At 37.0% G+C, this 20764-nt stretch overlaps 1 protein-coding gene across 1 annotated transcript in view; it reads right to left on the reverse strand.

Annotated features, from left to right (window-relative positions):
- RNF217 (ring finger protein 217) overlaps positions 1–13568 on the reverse strand; it is a 51718-nt gene extending 38150 nt beyond the window's left edge. Inside the window, exon 1 of the mRNA XM_070952823.1 lies at positions 12945–13568. Coding sequence (XP_070808924.1) covers positions 12945–13568 — 624 coding nt within the window. The remainder of the gene's footprint in view (positions 1–12944) is intronic.
- Between the last annotated feature and the right edge of the window lie 7196 nt (positions 13569–20764).

Below are 20764 nucleotides of genomic sequence, written 5' to 3' on the forward strand. Positions count from 1 at the left end.
CAACAGCTTTTAGAAGAACCATGCTTCAATAATTGCTGTATTAACCTGTGATTGAACCAGAAATGTTGCCTTTTGGGAGTACATGTCTCTTACTAAACTTCAAGCAGTAAGATGATACTGAATATCTCTCTACACTTGATCTAAAAAGTAAGCGGAGACATTCTTTTGTTCTAAAAGTAGTAATAGCTATTTCTCAAATAACCCAGCCCAAATCCATTCAAGATCTGAAAGCAGAAATCAGTTTTACAAGTTGGACTTGAGAATAATATCAACAAGGACACAATATTCTACATTTTGAAGAATATTCTCATCTAAAATTACGTTTTCCAACCGTGTTCCCTCCACATGTCTTAAGACTACAAACTGTGCTAGGTATAGTGGGAGTTGAATAACACAGCAGCAACACAACAGCAAGACAATGTTAAGAAAAACTTCTTGAAATAAACTTCCGTTACTTAAAAAAATCCCTTGTCCTAAAATTCCATGCAGAAATATAGATAAGACATAAAACAACAATCATGCTATCATTTTTTTTTCTGTTGGAAGAGTGGAATTTCTTTGGAAGTTCTGATCCAATTCCAGAATTGCTTAGTTTCAACAGGTTCAATGGATTATTTCAGAAAAATGTTTCATGACCAACAAAAAATATTGGTACTATTTTAATTTCTGAATTTGCTGTAATTCCTGAACATTCAATAAATCCACAGAGGCTAAATGACTGGCAATATTATCATTATATGTTACTTTTTTATTGTCAAGAAGCAGTCAGCCCCTCAATGCTAGTTGCTGGAATTTAACTGGAAGATACTATAAGGTTCTTGTTTTGCTTTGACTTAGTATCTGGCTGTTCACAGCTATTCCACAGTTAGGCCGTTCACTTGATTAGAGTTTACCAACTTATTATTATTATTGTACACAGCAATGTGAAATTAAAGCTGCCAATTCTTTAGCTGAAGTTGGCCTTCATATACATCAAGTTTTTCCCAAGAACCTAGGATAGCAATGTATCAACATAGTAAATCCAAGCAGTGTGGCTTTTGTATTTGGCAGATGAAAATTTTGTTAATGTGCAGATTTTCTAAGTGCTATCTAAGATTTTTTGTTATGACACCCAGTGTGGCAATAACCACTGAGACCCCCATGGCTGGTTTATGCCATAATCTTCCAACTTCAGTTTTCAGATCTTGATACTTAGTGATCTTCTCCAATTACTGGTCTTCTAGTTTACTGTCCCCCATTATTGCCATATCAGTTATTCACGTTTCCTTCTTTTCAACCACAATTAAATCTGGTATGCTATGAACCACTGTTTGCTTCTTGATTGTTGGCGTAATGTTAATTTTGGTGTTATTCTCTGCTCATCTGGGTGTTGATTGCCTTTTTGTTCTCTTTTTGGCTTCTTTTACTATGAATGGAAATGATTTCCTGATCATCACATTTCAACAAAGACACTGAATTCAGAGGTAAATGGTCAAACTATTCATACATGCAATTTTAATACAAGAAGACATTATTTGAAGACTAAAGTAAGGTTCAAAAGTACCATGATGTATTATATGAAATAATACCGTACGGAGGCTTTACTTACATACTGCGTAATTATTTTAAGTATCTACTTGGTATTTCAGAAGCAAAAAATAATTCTTAAGGAAATCTTAAAAAACAGGAATCAGGAATAAATAGAGTGAGACACTAATAAGAGATTAATTTCACACATCCCAGCTATCCACTATTTATTGCTTATATAAAGCTGAATTTAGATAAAACTATATATTATTTAAAAGCAAGTATCCTGCTAAACATTTGCAATAAAATATCTGCCCTGCAATATTTAGAGCAACTATGTATTATGTCAGCATACCAAAATGTGTTGAAAATTCAGTATTTAGATACATTCATTTAATGCCTGGGTATAGAGCACTTTGGGGCTAAGGATCACACTAATCTTGGAATGGGGTCACAAACCAAAAATAGGCTGAAGATTAAAAATATTATTTAATTTAGAATTAAATATATATTTAATTTAATATAAACATAGGGATATTCCTGATGCATTTTATAGTTGTCATTTGTAATATTACATTTTAAAAATGCAGTTTGGCAACAACTTTTGGAAGGGCTTTAGGGGCCACACCCAACCTTTTGGGACCCATATAGAGCCCTAGAGATGTCATAATGTGCATTTTTGCTTCACATTATAGCATTTAGAGAGGAATGTATCAGGTTCCACAGCTAGAATTGCAAGGTAATCAGTCAAATGAATAATAACACTAATGCTTCATATGCAATTTAATATTAATACAGTACTCTAATAATTTTGACATACAAGTGTGGTAACAGTAAATTACTGTCAGCCCCCCCCCCCACACACACACACACACCACACACGTAGGCGCATGCACGCACACGTGCGCGCACATATACCATAAGCCAGACAAGAAATACAGTAGATGTACTAATTCTACTTTATTGTGAGGCTACGTTGATAGAATCTTCCAAGTACACCACTTTTAACCATTTGAACAATTAGGAGGGTCCTTCCTAACGTTCTGTGACTATTAACTCCCGGGGGGGGGAACCTGCCTCTCTTGTCTGATCGTTTCCTAGGCAGCATCTCATCCCCCTTTTCCCCCAAGGTCATCTACACATTCCATTACAGCTACACAAATCAATGAGTATGTAGATACATTAAAGCAGAAGCTATCAATAAAGCATGCTTTATTGTGCTGGAGTTGCAATTCCCACATAACATGGCAACCCTAACACAATTGGAAGGTGATAGCTTGGGGAAGGTTGCAAAAGTATCTGCTGTATTTAAAATTTGAGTGCAAGGTAAATTAATTCAATGATCAGTATATAAATTAGTGGTAAGAGACAGTGAGTCACCACAGTCTGAATGTTCTCCTTGCTAGGATTCCCTGGTGTCTAGTTTATCAAGAAGCAAAACTGCCTTTCAGTTAAAATAGTTCTTGCAGGTGCAAGACAACAAATTTCCTTTCTGCTGTAGCAATTTTATTATTTTCTCCTTAGAAATTTTGTTTCCATGGAATGTGTCTAAATCCTAAATCAAAATTATTTGAATAGAAACTTTTGATTTTTTTTTGTTTTCTTTTCAAGACAATTTAACATTGAATTGGAAACTGATTTTGAAACGCAGAAAATATATCTTCCAATCTTACCATCTACTCCTTCAAAGTATATAAATATCTACAGATTATGTATATGTTATTTTATTTAGCACAAATGAATATTTCTCATTTACTACATTTTCATAGCTTAAAGAACCCAATTTTGGAATAGTACCACTTGTCTGAAATTTAATTAAAATTCAATCTGCTTCCAAGCTTGAGACATAAAAACGTAATACTGTTTATCATACTATAAATTAATGTGAAAGTGGAATATGTAAACTCGTTAATTCAATATTTGTAAAGAACTTCCTTTTCCACATTTTTATCCCAAACCATGAAATATTCTGCAGCAGACTGAGTAACTTTTCCAAAATTTCTTCATCTAAAAAACATTTTAATACAGAAACTGAAATCACAGAATATTCATCTAACATGAAACATTCTCACTTCTGTAGAACTTAACATTCTTCCAAAGGGAGCTTTCAGGAACACATATTATATCATTTCAGTAATTGAAACTTGTTTGGCAAAAAGTTAACACACTGAGGTTTGAATCCCAATCAAGCTATTTCTGAATTAATGCATTTCCTCTTAATGAAGCAAACTCCATTTTGGTTGCCTTATTACTTTGAGGGGCATAACCACAATCATTTTTGGATTAAGGACAGACAGACTTGAAAGAATGAACTGGTTCCTACTTAGCATAAAAAGATAAAAAAAGAAAATACAACATATAATTTTATAGTAAGACCAAGGAGTTAGGAATAAAATACAATCAACTAGTCATAATTAACTACTTTAAAGATGAAGGGAAAATATAATAGTTTAACTAGCAATGTTTTAATAGACTTCCTAAAATGCCAAAAGGAAAGGTATCATTTGAAGAAAAGGCTGTATCACAGGAGGGAGCTACAGCTTGTTCCCTAAGAGGAGCAGTATATCATAAAAGAACTTCCAACTTATAAGTCAAGTCAATACAGTAGAAACCAACCCAAACCAGAACTATTGTGGCAAACTGCTCTGGAGTTGAATGGTTACAAACCCAGAGCCACAGCATCCCAAAGGGGTTAAGACTCAATCTATCTCTGCTTTCCAGACCCAAACAGGTTGCAAGTATCTGCAGAGATTTCATTGGCATTATCTTACGTATTGAAAATACCTAAGCCCATGCTTAGAAGAAGAATGACTTCATTCCATAACAGCGAAGCCTATAACTTTCTCTCCATCACTATCAGCTGGAGCCACCCCTGTTGGAATCACTGTGCCTCCCATTCCAAATCTTGGTGGCAAGTCAGAAGGATTCCATAATCCTTGGGCAATATGAAGGGCAATAAGAGAGATCAAACAACACTAGGGGCATCACATTTCCCCTATCTGGTTACCCACAATGTAAACAATGTCATATCTGTACTATGCCCAAGCTTGAAATCCGACTAAATTGAGTCCAATTCCTCCAGGGCTCTCTAAGTGGCAGCCCCATGACTTTCTTAACAACCTTCTCTAAAACAGAAGGTTGGAAACATTCTGGACATGTTTCCAGAATGTCCATGTAATGCAATAGAACCACCTATTGCTTCATTCAGGGAGGATGGCCACTCTCTCTACTTAGCAATGCATTTATCACCACCTCAATATAGGTTCCCAGCACTTCCCCAGAAACTTTCACCAACTAGGAAGGGCAAAAATCCATGATTACATGGTGGAAAGTCAATGCTGCAGTCCACCTTGTCCAGTTCCTTGGATATTACAGAATCAAACTCCTCACAGATAATCTGTGAAAATGTAGTCTCAGACACTTCCTCTGAATTTGCTCAGCTGACATCTAACTTCAAGTAGACCCAAATAATTTTGTCCTCCTAAGAAATTGACCTCAATGGCCTTCCAGACCATTATTAATGCCTATCCTTTTCAGCAACCAGTTAAATCTCTCCATGGAAATGTCATTACTGTTTCAGAAAACTCTTCAAGTGAGTCTGGAAACCGCATATTGCCACTGGATTATTTTAGATAATGAACTTCCAACTTTTCTTATACCCGCATTAAATTACAAGTTTCCAACCACAACATTTTAGCTATATAGCATAATAGACCATAAGTGGTGTGGTTGGCAAGCTAAATATGTCTTTTTAAAATTAGGGTAACCCACCAAGTACAATCATGGCTTAACGTGCCTCTTCTTTTTCATTTAATGCCAGCAATGTTTTTAAAATGGCATTCGCTATGTTATTTAATCAAATAAGAAACAGCAAACAAGGAAAAAATGACTATTAACATTTTAAAAATTCCTTTCAAAATCGGCCTTGGTCCAACCCATTTTGTAATGTGGTAATTATAGTGATGTTGGAAGTTTTGCAATAAACCATTCATAGCCTGAAACTGTCCAGTTGTGATGGATTACAAATCTCGGAATTATCAGTCAACAGAACCCAGGAGCAGAGCAATTTGGGAAAGCTGGTGTATACTAGTCACCTCTAGGTGAGATGGGCAGCATATAAATTTCAGAACTAGATAAATAAAATACTAAGAATATTGTTTAATAAAACAGCAATTGTTCAAACTAGTATGTATGGTAGAAAGAAGAGTAATTTTTGTGGTGAAGCTTTCCCTCTCTCTTGCATTGAGCAAGGCCTATATTCACCAGCAGAAAAAGTTACAAGCATTGAAAAATGTGACTTATGACCATTTTTCACAGTTGCAATCTTTGCAGCATCTTCATGATCATGTGATCAAAATTCAGATGCTTATGCATCCCAGGATCATGTGATCACCTTTTGCAACCTTCTCACAAGCAAAGTCAGTGGAGAAGCCAGATTTATTTAAGAACCGAGTTACTTATTTATCAGCTGCAGTGATTTGCTTACAACTGTGGCAAGAAAAGTCATAAAATGGAGCAAAACATACTTAAATGCCTCACTTAACAACAGAAATTTTGGGCTCAATTGTGATCGTAAATTGAGGATCAATTTATCTGTATTACATTCAAATCTTCAAACCTGTCTTCCCTCAATCCAGTAAGAGCCAGCTATAAAAAACTGGTTAATTATCACTAAAAAGAACATGATAGAACACCATGGTAGTTACTTTAAAAGCATTGCTTATGAAGAAATCTGAACCATTTCATTTAAAATTGCCACCCCATATAAATCATTCTAAGAAAGAATCAAACATTAAAACAGTAAGGTTAGGGTATATATCAAACACTAAAATTAGGGGTATTTTATGGTGCATATGGTCTCTATAGTCTACCTGGTTGGAAGTAGGTCCAGTTTGCCTGAAAGATGATGACTCCAAAACAGCATAGCTTCTGTATAAGAAGGTAATTCCTCAGATTCAGCATAATAAATTGCAACTCAAAATTGCTGGAAACTCAATTTAAAAAGCCTAGGCAGTTCATACAATGCAAAATATTTTGAGTTGAGCCATCACAGCACACTCTGAACAGTATATTGAACACAAGGCATCATTACTCTATATAGAAAACATACAGACATACACAGGAGTGTGTTTTCCATAGAGTACATGCATATCAAGCATTCAACAGCATTCACAGATCTTGTATTACAGTCTTAAAGGGGAGGAAGACTTGCACAGCAAAAGGGCTTCAGGAATTATTGGAGCAGATCTTAGAAAATGCTGTGTAAATGCAGTGAAGTCCCTTAACACTTCATAGCATACATATTAATTAATATTTGAGTGTTATTAATGCACACATTTATGTAATCGATTGAATCCCCACATGCCCTGACGTTTGCTTGGTAAATTTGGCCAGTTGTTCTTGCCTTAAATTAGCACACCGAAATAACAACTTAAATTTATATGCTGTATATTCATATACTCTTGGGGTAGTTTACATATTGTTAAAACATTTAGAAACAAAGAAGCAACAGAAAACAACACAAAAACAACAGCAACTCATGTAATACCCAAGGTAATTCAGAGAGAGCTATCTTGATCCAACAATTTAAAGGACTATAATCCATAACTTGGTAAGAGAAAGAAAGTGCAGTATAGCAAGAAAACACTTCATATACTGCATATGGCTGGAAATTAAAAAGGCTAATATATTGCCAGATGCATTTTTTGTCATCACCCGAGCCCTATACACAAACAATTTAATAAAAAAAAATTAAAGTTCAATTAATAATTGGCTGGAAAAACTCTACTGAAGATGTGACTCAGCTTACTCAAAATGATGCCTATTTTTGCCTGCTGACTCCACAGGCTTCTATCTCCAGCTGCTCATTATTTGTCTGACATTACTGTAGTGTAATACTATTCTTTCAGTTCATTAACAGCATGCAGTGTACAGTGTTTAATAAATTTAAATCTAAATAAATTTTTTTTTAAAGTTCAGTGATGATATTTTTTGCACAGGTGCAAAGAATATCATCACTGAACTTTAAAAGAAAATTTATTTATATTCAAATATAGGTCTATATTTTAAATTACAAGTCACTTGGGAATAAACTATATTCTGTACAACAACGTATATCATATAATGAATAAAACATAATACATTACATGGAATTTTATAACAAATAATTAGTTCAAATTTTAATATAGCGAGGAATACTCTGTACAGGTTTGTTGTTATTCCAGCCTAGTGGAATTTTGATAAAATATTTGAATTCTTTAATATACATACAGGTAGTCCTTGACTTACAACAGTTCATTTAGTGACCGTTCAAGGTTACAACGCCACTGAAAAAAGTGACTTACGATCATTTTTCAGAGTTATGACCTTTGCAGCATCTCCATGTTCATGTGATCAAAATTCAAATGCTTGGCAGCTGATTCATATTTATGATATTGCAGTGTCCCGGGGTCACGTGATCCCATTTCTGACAAACAAAGTCAATGAGGAAACCAAATTCACCTAATAACTGGGTTACTAACTTATCAACTGCAGTGATTCACTTAACAACTGTGGCAAGAAAGGTTATAAAATGGGGCAAAACTCACTTAACAAATGTTTCACTTAACAACAGAAATTTTGGGCTCAAATGAGGTCATAGGTCAAGGACTTCCTGTAGTTGGAAGAGGTAAGCCTATTATTATTATTAAACAAAGTGTGTGCAATTCACACGCACACACAAAACACAGAAATGTTTCTGTTGACACAGTCATTAATCAGCAGCAGAACAGAAAAAGAGATCTTTTTCCTTGAGAATCTTACAAAATTTGATTAAAGAGTGAAGCAGTTTGAAAATGTTTGCCATAGATAGAAAGTTGGACATTCCGCCCCCATCACTTGACATAATCCTGAAGACTGAAGCAGCTTTAGAATGATTTCTAGCTGAGATTTAAGTACCGTATGTTCTATTTCTCACTAGAAATATCTAAAGAAAAAAATGAAGAATATTCTTGCCATAACTTCCATTCCTTGTTCAGCCACTATATCTAAGGCATACAAGGGTCAATTCATTGCAGTTACTATGTAGGTTCACATGTTAGATTAAGCTATGGTTTGTTCAACTATATTTTGTTGAAACAAGAATACAATTGCCTGGTCTTAAGCCTGTCAAACACAGTAATAGCTGGATGTGCATAAAACGCTATGCCCAAAGCAAACAAATACAATTACGGCTTATTATAATGTTTCATTTTTTCATTGTGTATTATTGTCTTGTATAATCCAGTTATTTCCTATTATTATTTGGTTGAAGACAGCACATGACCAACCCATGTTTTGAAGTATACTGGTTATATAATGTGATCATACAAAATATTTCCTATTTCCTGGCCAAGCTATGCTGAAGGAGCTGCCGCAATTTTGTGTATCAAAAATGAGTCAAGAACCGATCGCCTTATACATACAGTTTTATCCTACCTAATTTAGCATGCACTTGTATGGTGTGTTCTACAGGAAATAACAAAGCCAAGACTTGGGCTACACACAATGCACATCATATTTTTCATATATATATATATATTTAAAAACCCTTTTGTTTAATTATTTAGTATATTTACCCATTAAACAAACATTTGCTCAGGACTTTGCAAGGTGAGGACCTATGACCCAATTGTCCAAAACAATATGCATTACTGTGGGTCATTATGACCTTGATTTAGTGCTTCTAGTATTCAAAGATACTTCAAGCCCCAGCCCCATTTCAAGGGTCTTTAGGTGATGAATTCAGATATGCCCTCTCAACAGATTGTCTCTGAGTTTAAGTATCTTAAAAGTAATTGTTTGTCACTTCTGATGCAAAAAAAATTGCAATCCTATTCAGTTCAATTTATTATATTGGAGTAGAGACATACCATTAAGATTTGGAGTGACTGAAAGCTCGAGACTTAGCTAAAATCAACATCTGTATACATAGTTCTACACAGTGGTATGAGCTTTAATTGATATTCATCAGTAACTGATACCCCCCTTTCCCCAATTAGTATTTTAAACATTTTATTGTGTTTTCTGGGTTATGGGCAAACACCTCTCTGTACTTTCTAGAGCAAAGAATGTCACAAATGATAAACAAAGTAACATTGACCTATTCCCAGAGATGTTTGTAACATGGAAGGAATAAATATGAAGCTTTCGGAACATTTATTGTCATGTTATATACTATTTTTAACTTTCCTACAACATACGAACTTATTAAGTGCCAGGAGCATACTAAACATACAATTAAATTATATAAGCATACAATAACTATTTTTCCATTGTGTACAAAAAATGAAATTAAATTCCTTTTTATAATTCAGGTGTTTATGTGTATCTGTTTAAAATTAAAATCAAACACAAAAAGTTTTTTCAAGATAAATCTTGGTCAACTGCTTGGAGTAATGTCACTAGTGTCTCAAAATTGCTGAGTTCCCCCAGCCTCTGACGGAATTAGGGAAACAAAAATTACTGAGAAATTTTATAGAATAAAATGAGGAAGTGTGTGTATCAGTAGATACTACCAGCAAGTCAACATTCCACCTATCCTGAAAGACCTGAATTTTCTATCAAGTTAAGTAAAAAATAAACTTTTTCAAAAGAAGAGCATCAAGACAAGCAAGAAAACAAAACAAAAACATTTAGCACCAAAACTGGGCATAGGATTTTATTTTTACTGGAACAAGAGAGCAAAGCCTCATATAAATGTAAAATATTAAATAACCTTTTGTCCAATTTCATATCCCAATGACTCAGTTTAAATATACCACAAAAATGTAGTCATAAAGACAACAGCTTTTTTGTCAATCATATAGTGAAAACTGCTCAGATTAGTGCCTCAGATTCTTTGATGTAAATATGGAGGTGGAATTCAACTTCTTTATAGACTGTTATATCATTTAACCATATCACTCTTACATAGCTTGCTCCTACATCATAGGGCTGTTAATATATACAGAATTCTTTTCTCTTACCCTCTTTTCTTTCTGTATTTTGTCTGAAGATTCTTTTATTTCTGATAATTGTAATCTGTTCTAGTATTATTTTCAGATGAATAGAAAGTATTAAATATATATATGTATTTAAATACATATAGAAAATAAGAAAATAGAAATAAACTATCACTTTGGTCTTTAAACATTCTTTTATGAACATAAAAATATCTTCAACAGATCTTGATGAATAACAGTTATTCCACAGCATAAAAAGAGTATCTTGCTTAAATACATATCCAAGCTATTAGCCTGATTAAAACTGATTAAAAGTTTTAAACTAGAAAGTCACCTGATTCTCTCCTGCTAAATCACAGTTTATTAACTAAAGTACAATTATCTGGGTTCACAATATTAATTCATAATGTGATTTGTGTAATCTATGTAACACATTTGCAAAACATAGTTTATGATTTAGCAGAATGTATGAACCTAACTCAGAAAAATATAGTTAAAACAAGCCTTGGCTTATAGGTACTAATTAGCTAGATTACTCTGCTAATCTTCCTTGTAAAAATTATGATGGTATCAGCAAATATGAGATAAAGAAAAAAATGCATGCAAAAATGTCAGCAACATGGTGATGGGAACACTTTTTGATAAGTAAACTAGCATTATATGGGATACAAATCTAATGTTGCTAATTTTACTAATCTCTTTCACTCATACACCCTTTTTTTCTTAACTAGCCTGAACAGTTTTGGAAAAAAATGAAAAGCCTTTTCACCTTCTATAACATTCAAGTTTTTCCCACCTCTTTACAGAGGAATAAGTCCCTTCCTTCCTTCCTTCCTTCCTTCCTTCCTTCCTTCCTTCCTTCCTTCCTTCTTTCTTTCTTTCTTTCTTTCTTTCTTTCCTCTTTCTTTCTTTCTTTCTCTCACTCTCTTTCCTTCCTTCCTTTTCTTTCTCTCTCTCTTTCTCACTCACTCACTTACTATTCCTGCACTGATTTTAACTCTAAAAGAAATGCAAAAATTGAACTTTGGTGAAGACAGACCTTGGCAGAGAAAAAAAAAATCAAAACACAAAGTGTAGCTAACATTAAAGAAAAAAAATTGCAAAAGTATGTTTATGTGTCCCATAGGAGGAGCTGCAGTTATGATTTGCAACAGAACTCAAGCATTAGAGCAGCAATGGATTGTTGATATTGAGAAAAAAAGAAAATTATTCACAGGAAAATGCCAATGCCATTTCCTACAGCACTGAGTAAAGTAAAAAATCTCCTTCAAGTTGAGTAATTCTCAATTACTACGGTGACTACACATGGTTAGTTTTCCCCACAACAACATGGAAGAATTTGATGTTATCTTCTTTGAGGATGTTTCCACTTCCACCCACTTTCTATTTATTCTATTCCTGTGGTTCTCAACCTTTTCTTCATCACGGAGCTCCTTTAAATACCTTTTGTGGCCACAGACCATGGCCACGGACCCCACAGACTTAACTCAGGATTTAAATCATAACATTTCTTCGCAGACCCCCCCTGTGATGACATCGTGCCCCCCCCAAGGTTTTCACAGACCACAGGTTGAGAACCACTGTTCTATTCCATATCGCCCATCCATGCTCTAACCTGATTTGTTCCAACCTAGAGTAAGTTCAAATTCGGAAAAGGCTGCATTATCTTCTTACTGCACTGCCTTCAATGGCTTCAATGACAATAAACAACCAGCCCATACAATCACCATTCTCCCCCCCACCCAACAAACAAAAGAAGCAGGAAGCTTCAAGGAAAGCATGACATTTGTGTCTTTTAAAAACAAGGTGATCTCTCCTCCCCCCCCTCTCCCCATACAAGTTTTGCCTAGTGGACCAAAGAGAAATGAGAGGAGAAAGGAAGAACAGGAAATTCAGGGATGCAGGATACCGAACAGGAAGTGTGTGTGTGGGGGGAGGGGGTGTTACCGATAGAAAAGGTGTTACTAAACCATGTGGAGGATAACAATAAAAGAATTTAGACGTTCAACTCAGGAAGAACATGTTGTAAAAAGGAGGGACGTTCCACATTTAAGAAGCCCTACGATCACTGTATGAAATAGGAAAAGACGACGGTGGGAATCTATAAGAGCTAGAAGAAGATTAAGCCAGGTCTTCCCTGACTTCAAGGCTGGTAGCTTCGTCCCCTAAACATACGTGTGTGCCTGAGGGTCCGGTGGAGAGTGGGGTTTTCACGGATTTGGGAGGGAAGCATTTCTGCACATGTGCCGAGCGCTATAATCCCGGCACGGATTTTACCGACGCCCGCAGGAGACGGAAGAACGGGCAACTCGGGATCGCCCTAGGAGGCAAACAAGGGAGGGAGCCTCCCGGCGAAGACCACACGGCCGAGGGCCTTTGGGGAGGGGGAGGCATCACACACACACACCTCCCCCAAGCCGTTCCGGGGAAAGGGAGAGAAGGGCAGGTCAAGGACAACTGCGCCAAAGCTGTACCCACTTGCGAGCTGAGATAGCGCTTGAGGCACGCTTCGCAGACGGGCTTCTTGCAACACGGCAGCGGCTTCAGGGGTTTCTCCTCCAGACAGACGCGGCAAGACAGCACCAGGAGGGTCCCGAAGTCCCCGGAGATCAGCCCGGAGAAAGATTCGGGCAGAAGATACAAGTCAACCTCGACGTTGCCGGAAGGGGTCCCTTTTCCTCCAGCTCCCACTACGCTTGGCTGGGAAGGCGGCGGCGAGACGGCGGGCTGGGGGTCTTCTTGTCGGCCCTCTTCTCCTGGAATTGGAGGAGGAGGAGGAGGAGGAGGCGGAGACGGTGGCGGGCCGTCGCGGGACTCCTCGCTCTCCGCACGGGAGACGGGCCTCAAAGGAAGCCGGCAGCTGTTGCTACTTGGTGCTTCCGATCGCGGACCCTCCTCCAAGGGAGCCCCGCCGCCGTCGCCAGCCTCCTGGCCTTGCGGTTCAGCCGGCGGCGGTCCAGCATCGTCCTCTTGCTGTGGCCTCGGTGTCCTTCCACTGACTGTGGGGAGCGGAGGTTGAGTCTCCGTGCCCGGGAGACGCGGCTCGGGGGCGGCTCCGTCTGGCTCCGGCGGAGAGCTCGCCGTGCTAAGACGCTCCCCCATGCCCGCCGCCCCTGCAGCCACCCTCGCCGGAGCTGCTTCCCATCCAGTTCCCAAGCCGGAACTGGCCTTCGCACCCAAACCGCGGTGGGGGCGGGGTGGGGGGAAGAGAACTCCTTCCAGAGGCGACCGTCGGGGCCCCCTTGGCAAAAGGAAGCCAGGAGGAGCAGCAGCCACTTCGCAGCTCTCCGCGCCGAGGGCCTGACGCCCCAACGCGGCACCGCCTCCTCCTGCTTCGGCTCGCCGAGTTCAAAGAGGAGTAGCTCCTCCCCAGCGCCGCGCGCGCACGACACACCGCCTCGTATTACCTACCTTCCTCTTTTGCGGGATTGTATCCAGCTCGCTGACGCGCCTACCATTCCGGCGCGCGCGCCCCCCCCTCTCTTCGACGTTTCCAAATTCAGTCATCGCAATGCCACCTTTCTCTTACTTAGATGGTGTATGAATAGAACATGGGTACAGCAGCCTAGATTTCTCCCCCCTACACACACACACGAAAGGGATTGTCTTTGAAAGAGCCTCCCTCAACTCGCCTCATTTTATCAGCGTACTTTTCAGATAGTTGAAGTTATGCAGGTTTAATCAAAGTGCGAGGGAAAGGGAGGGGCGGCGGAGGCGGGGAGGAACCAAAGTTGTTAATAAAACTGAATGAGCGTGACATTTGTATACGGTATATTAAGGGGCTCCTCGGGGATTTACGTCACGGATTTACCTTACTGTCTGATTTTGACTAGCCAGGCTATGGTAAGGAAAAGTTATTCGATAAAGTCATTTTAACCCCACGATCGGTTCACTAAACGAAAGAAATCAGACAACAGGGCTGCTGCCGTGACTAAGGAGGATCCGGAAAAGAACAGAAGGCAACTGAGAAATGTTACCTTCTATAGCAAAAAACAACAGCAACAGAAAGAACACCCCTCACTCGATTCAAGATGAGAAAAGTTATACTGGCTGGAAATCATTATTACATTATAACTAAAATATAACAAAAAGTATAATAGAAGCAAAGATATATAAATATAATTAAATAACAGTTATGTTTCAAGTAAAATATTCTCTATGAGTTGATGACCATCCAATTTTAAATGTCAATTTAACAAAAAGGAAGTGAGAACTTGTCAAGCAGGACAAATGGGAAAGTAGCACAAATTTTTAAGTCAAAGCACTCTACCACGTAATATTTTGTCTTGCTCACACATAGTTTCTCACTAGACATCCCTAAGTTCTGCTACACTTTTATTGTATTGCACAATTGCTAAAGGGTAGGCGTATTCACAATTGGTATACAGTAATCTGTAGAAAACCAGAAGCACAGAGAAATAGGACTCAGCATGAGGACTTAGAAATAATGCTTTTGATTGATCCTTAAACATTTTGCTTGCCACAGATTTCCAGAAGTGCTTTTTCAGCAACAACATTTCTCTGAGACTTTTTATGTTAAAATCTATACATTCTATCTTAATTTCAAGAAAGAAGTGTATACTCAGAAGGTAGCATAGAGAACAATTTTGAGAAGGACGTAATTGTTTCGGAGACAGCATCCTCAATATATGTAAAACCAGAGGTTTTGCATTTTCAAATTTCACGCTTCCATTAGAATCCCATCCAAACTTCATTTGGACCTGTGTATGTGAAAGATTTTTTGGCTGAAGTGCCCTATAGAAAGATAAGGTCAACAGTCTTTGAAGTTACGTGCACCACTCACCAATGCATGTTTTTCTTTCAATTAAGATTTTATAAACATCATATTCTGTTTCACACAACAGCCCTAAATCATGGTTTATAAACTGAACTTTCTGGATTCACATAATCCACTAAGTCAGAACAATATGTTATAATTTGATATAGCACATGACTAGTTTTACCTAATCTCCCACTATGCTATTATTAATGCTTCATCCATGTTGAAGATTATATTTGCATTGGTTGCCTCTTTTTATGACAATTTCTGTATTTTTAACAGTAGTTTAATATATAACAAGCAAGTTAAGCAAGTATAATAGTACATAGAATTAAGCAAAGGAAAAAGTTTTATTATCTCCATAAACTTAAAAAATCTGGATACCTTTTGCAGCTATCGTATTTAAGAAAAATCCATTATATGTAATCCTTTGCTGAAGATGCTATTTATTTATCAAGGGAATTAATTAACAGTGAACATAGTAAATGGATAGAGTCCCAAGGGACAAGCTTAGCAACAATGTGAAATGCCTGAGAAAGTTAAGAAATGCATTGGATGCAATTAAACATAGATGAAATACATAGGTGAGATTTTTATTATAGACTGGAAGATGCAAGACCATTTTGGTCTTTGGGATTCCTTTTTGTTTCTACTGTAATCTATTGCTCTAGAGGCTAGAAGAGTAAACACAATAATCCCTGAATTATTCACTGTTCTGAACAACTAAGTTTAAGTCACCCTCTTGTGTCAAGCACTAGTTTAAATTAAAAACAACAGATTTATTTTTCCTATTGTCTTCCATAAAGTCAGGCTGTTTATATTTCACAATCATTTTGTACTTAGAACTATATTTACTGTTTAAAGTTAGCATACAATACTAGTAAATTGGAGGTAGTGCATCTATAATTACTAGAAGTGTAATTAACTCTATAGAAAGCTGTGTGTGTGTGTGTGTACCGGTATATTATATTATATTATATTATATTATATTATATTATATTATATTATATTATATTATATTATATTATATTATATTATATTATATTATATTATATTATATTATATTTATTATATTATATTATATTATTATATATGTATGTATGTATATATATATATAATATGAAATTGTATGTATGTATGTACGTATGTATGTATGTAGCTAGCATTATCTCATTCAGACAATTTGCAAAAAAGTAGATTAGAGAAATATTTTTGCTTTCAGTTTTAAGCCTTTTAGGATTGCACAATCTGTTGAAACCAGATGCTATTTTTGGGCAAATGCATTTTTCAACATGTTTCATTATCTGTCAGATAAGAGGAATAAAAAACCTCAATAAGCTAGTAGTTAACATAGTTCTAACTGTACATATGTGCAGATAGATCTTAGAAATCATAGCCCTATATTCAAATGAATAGAATAGCAGTCAACTAATGCAATAAAGCATACCTTATTCCAATGGAATAATTTACATTTGCTGTACATACTCATTCTACCCAACAAGAAAGTTAAAAGAACTGGGCAGATCTTAACAAAATCTATTCAATTCAGCATTCAGTTTCCATAATGACTAACAAAATGCTTATAATTACCCCATAAACAGGATGTGACTGCAGTAGCACTGTTCTGCTTATGATTGCAGCAAATGTTTCAAACACATGTTTTCCTAGGATCATATGTCAGGACAGCCATGCAAGTCCCAGAAAACCCACAGCTGCTTTAAAATGTTTCTATCACAAGTATTCCTCAAGTGTTCTATCAGAATCATATTTTACCCTTCAAATCCTGATCCTGTACAACCCACATTTATATTAAGATGTATTTTGCCTTTAATACTGGAGGTTGTATATATAGTCATTGATTGATTTATCCTTCATGAATGGATCCCAGAGGATTGCAGTCACTATTTTATGGTTATGAATTCCAGTTTTTTAAACATTATCAGGAGAAAGCACTCCTCTCTACTTGACTCTCTCAGATGGACTCTTAAATATGAGCCAGCAGTGTGTAGCAGCTGCCAAAAAAGCCACACAGTTCTAAGCTGCATAAACAGAGGGATAGAATCAAGATCACGTGAAGTGCTAATACCATTTTATAATGCCTCAGTAAGGCCACACTTGGAATACTGCATTCAGTTTTGGTCACCACAATGTAAAAAAATGTGGAAACTCTAGAAAGAGTGCAGAGAAGAGCAACAAAGATGATTAGGGAACTGGAGGCTAAAACATATGAAGAATGGTTGCAGGAACTGGGTATGTCTAGTTTAATGAAAAGAAGGACTAGGGGAGACATGATAGCAGTGTTCCAATATCTCAGGGGCTGCCACAAAGAAGAGGGAGTCAAGCTATTCTCCAAAGTACCTGAAGGCAGGACAAGAAGCAATGGGTGGAAACTAATCAAGGAGAGAAGCAACTTAGAACTAAGGAGAAATTTTCTGACAGTTAGAACAATTAATCAGTGGAACAACTTGCCTCCAGAAGTTGTGAATGCTTCGACACTGGAAGTTTTTAAGAAGATGTTGGATAACCATTGTCTGAAGTGATGTAGAGTTTCCTGCCTAAGCAGGGGGTTGGACTAGAAGACCTCCAAGGTCCCTTCCAACTCTGTTATTCTATTCTAGATTCTGGAATTATAAGAGAGGAACATATTACCCATAATAGACTTAATTGTAAACATATTTATCATATTCTCCGTACTTACTTTTTCTTAATCTGGAAAATTCTAAATCTTCTTGCAACCTATCTTCCAAGAGGCATTGCTTCTGCTAAAAAGGAATCAAAGGATTTGAGATTAAAGTTGAGTCATCTAAAAATTTTATATTTTTTCAATATTTATTTATTTATTTATTTATTTATTTATTTATTTATTTATTTATTTATTTATTGTTTATATTTATATACCACCCTTCTCCTGAAGGACTCAGAGCGGTGAACAGCCAACAGATAAAACACAAGAAACACAAAATTTAAAAACAGTATTAAAATCCGATTAAATTAATTTGGCCCACAATTAAAAGCACCCCTGTATTAAAACCCATAATTAAACAGTTTAAAAATTAAAACAATTTAAAAGAGTTAGGCCAGCCCGGCTTGTTGGAATAAAAACATCTTTAGGGCACGGCGAAAGGTGCGTAGATCTGGGATCTGCCGTATCTCCGGGGACAGCTCATTCCAGAGGGTAGGTGCCCCCACAGAGAAGGCTCTCCCCCTGGGGGCCACCAGTCGGCATTGTTTGACCGACAGTACCCTGAGGAGCCCCTCTCTGTGGGAGCATACTGGTCGGTGGGAAGCTATTGGTGGCAGAAAGCAGTCTCTTAAATACCCAAGTCCTAAGCCATGAAGCGCTCTAAAGGTGGTAACCAATACCTTGAAGTGCACCCAGAAGACCACCGGGAGTCAGTGCAGCTCGTGCAGGAGAGGTGTTACATGGGAGCGCCAAGTCGCCCCCATAACCACCCACGCGGCCGCATTCTGGACCAGTTGGAGCCTCCGGGTGCTCTTCAAGGGGAGCCCCATTACAGTAGTCCAGGTGGGACGTGACAAGAGCCTGAGTGACCGTGTATAAGGCATCCTGATCCAGAAAGGGCAGATCAAACTGGCAGATCAGGCGAACCTGATAAAAAGCCCCCCTGGCCACAGCCAATAAATTTATTGATGATTATATTATATAGATAACATTAATTAAATACATATTTCAAAAATAAATTAAAAAAAGAAAATTAAAAATGTACAAAAAAAGGAGAAAGAAAAGGATACAAGAAGAAGCCTCCCCCTTCAGCCACAGCAAATACAATCAACATTAACAACTTATCACTATCTCTTAAAATACAACTAAACACCTCTTCATCCCATACCCAGCCCATTCTCTATAAGTCCACATGTAAAACCTCATCTCTCCATATTAATCAGCAAAAATGCAGTAAGGCTTAGCAGAAATAACATGATTACAAACTTTACCCATTATACCTTTTCAAATACATTATTTGGAGAGTCCAAGATGTTCTAAATTATATTTGAGAGTTCATTCACATACATGATATAGTCCTGTGATTTTTTGATACCTTTTTGGGATATATATATATATATGTATATAAATATATGTATGTAGAGTTATGGCAAAATTTAAAATTTTAAACATGTTTATATGATATTGAATTATATACTCAAATTCTTTGTATACTTAGTCTCAAAAAGTTGGTGAATTAATAACGGCTTAAATGACAGCTTATATGGGAAGATCTTAGTTTTTCCTAGATGAATATTTAATTTTGTCCATGCTTAGCTTTTCACCTTGGTCATTGATGCTGAAATATTATCTATATTCACATGACATGCTCAGCCATTTTCTGTTTAGTATGAGAGCTCAACTTGGATCACAGATTAAATTATTAAGAAGGATCTTAAAACTACTATGTGCCATTAACAAACAAATAAAAACAAATAAAACCCCAAACCCTTTAGCTGTAATTATTATTCATATTTGCTTTGGGATTAATCTGTTTTGTAATTGCCTGGGAGAAAAAAAGTAAGACAAACTGAACTAGAAACATGTAAATATCATATATCCTGGTTTGACTAGCTTTGTCCCCACTTTACATTCCAGTCCTGGTATCTCAGAAAGTAGGACTGTATAAACCTGTGACGACAGAGCTCAGATTTTAGTCAACTGTTGCATTTTTACCCCTGCACAGTGGAACCAGTTTTGTAAGATGGCCAAACCTGTGTTGTCCTTTTGCTTCCAGAAGTGCAGGTTTAAGCTATTTAAACTTCCTGTCCCTTGGTCTTTAAATAAAAGAAGGGGAGGGTTCATTGGTGGACTCAGAACATCCAAAGCATTTCAACTAATAAACCACAATCAATAAACCACAGCTAATTATGGTGTGGTGTATTTTGCCACTGGACTGATAGGTAAGTGGCTTATTCATCTCGTGCACTCATATCATTTGTTGCTAGGCTCCTATAAATATTTCTTCATTGCCCTTTCTTTGACATCAATCTATCAAACAAATATAATGATTTCCAGAGGATCTGTCAGGTAGGTAGGTTGGTTGACAGAGGACTCTGCCATTCTGAATGCTTCAAGAGATGTGAATTACTGAAGCCCGTGAGGTTTGAAACCATTGGCTTGATAGCAATAGCACTGAGATTTATATACTGCTTCACAGTGCTTTACAGCCCTGACTAAGTGGTTTACAGAATCAGCATATTGCCCTCAACAATCTGAGTTCTCATTTTACCGACCTCTCGGAAGGATGGAATGCTGAGTCAACCTTGAGCCGGTCAGGATTGAACTCCTGGAGTGAGCAGTGAGTTAGCCTGTAGTACTGCATTCTAACCACTGCACCACCACAGCTCTTGATGTCTTTTCATTTAAATATCTATGAACTGCTGCAATATAATAAAGGGATTAGGATTCTCAGATCGGAGTACTTTAATCAGCACTTCTCTACGGGCATATTTGAAACATTCCAATCACCAATAAAGTTAGAACTTTATGACCTACGATTCATATCCTCTTCAC

This window comes from Pituophis catenifer, unplaced genomic scaffold, assembly GCF_029215685.1.
Source record: "Pituophis catenifer annectens isolate HBS135680 unplaced genomic scaffold, rPitCat1.0.hap2 SCAF_1, whole genome shotgun sequence".
Lineage (NCBI taxonomy): Eukaryota > Metazoa > Chordata > Lepidosauria > Squamata > Colubridae > Pituophis > Pituophis catenifer.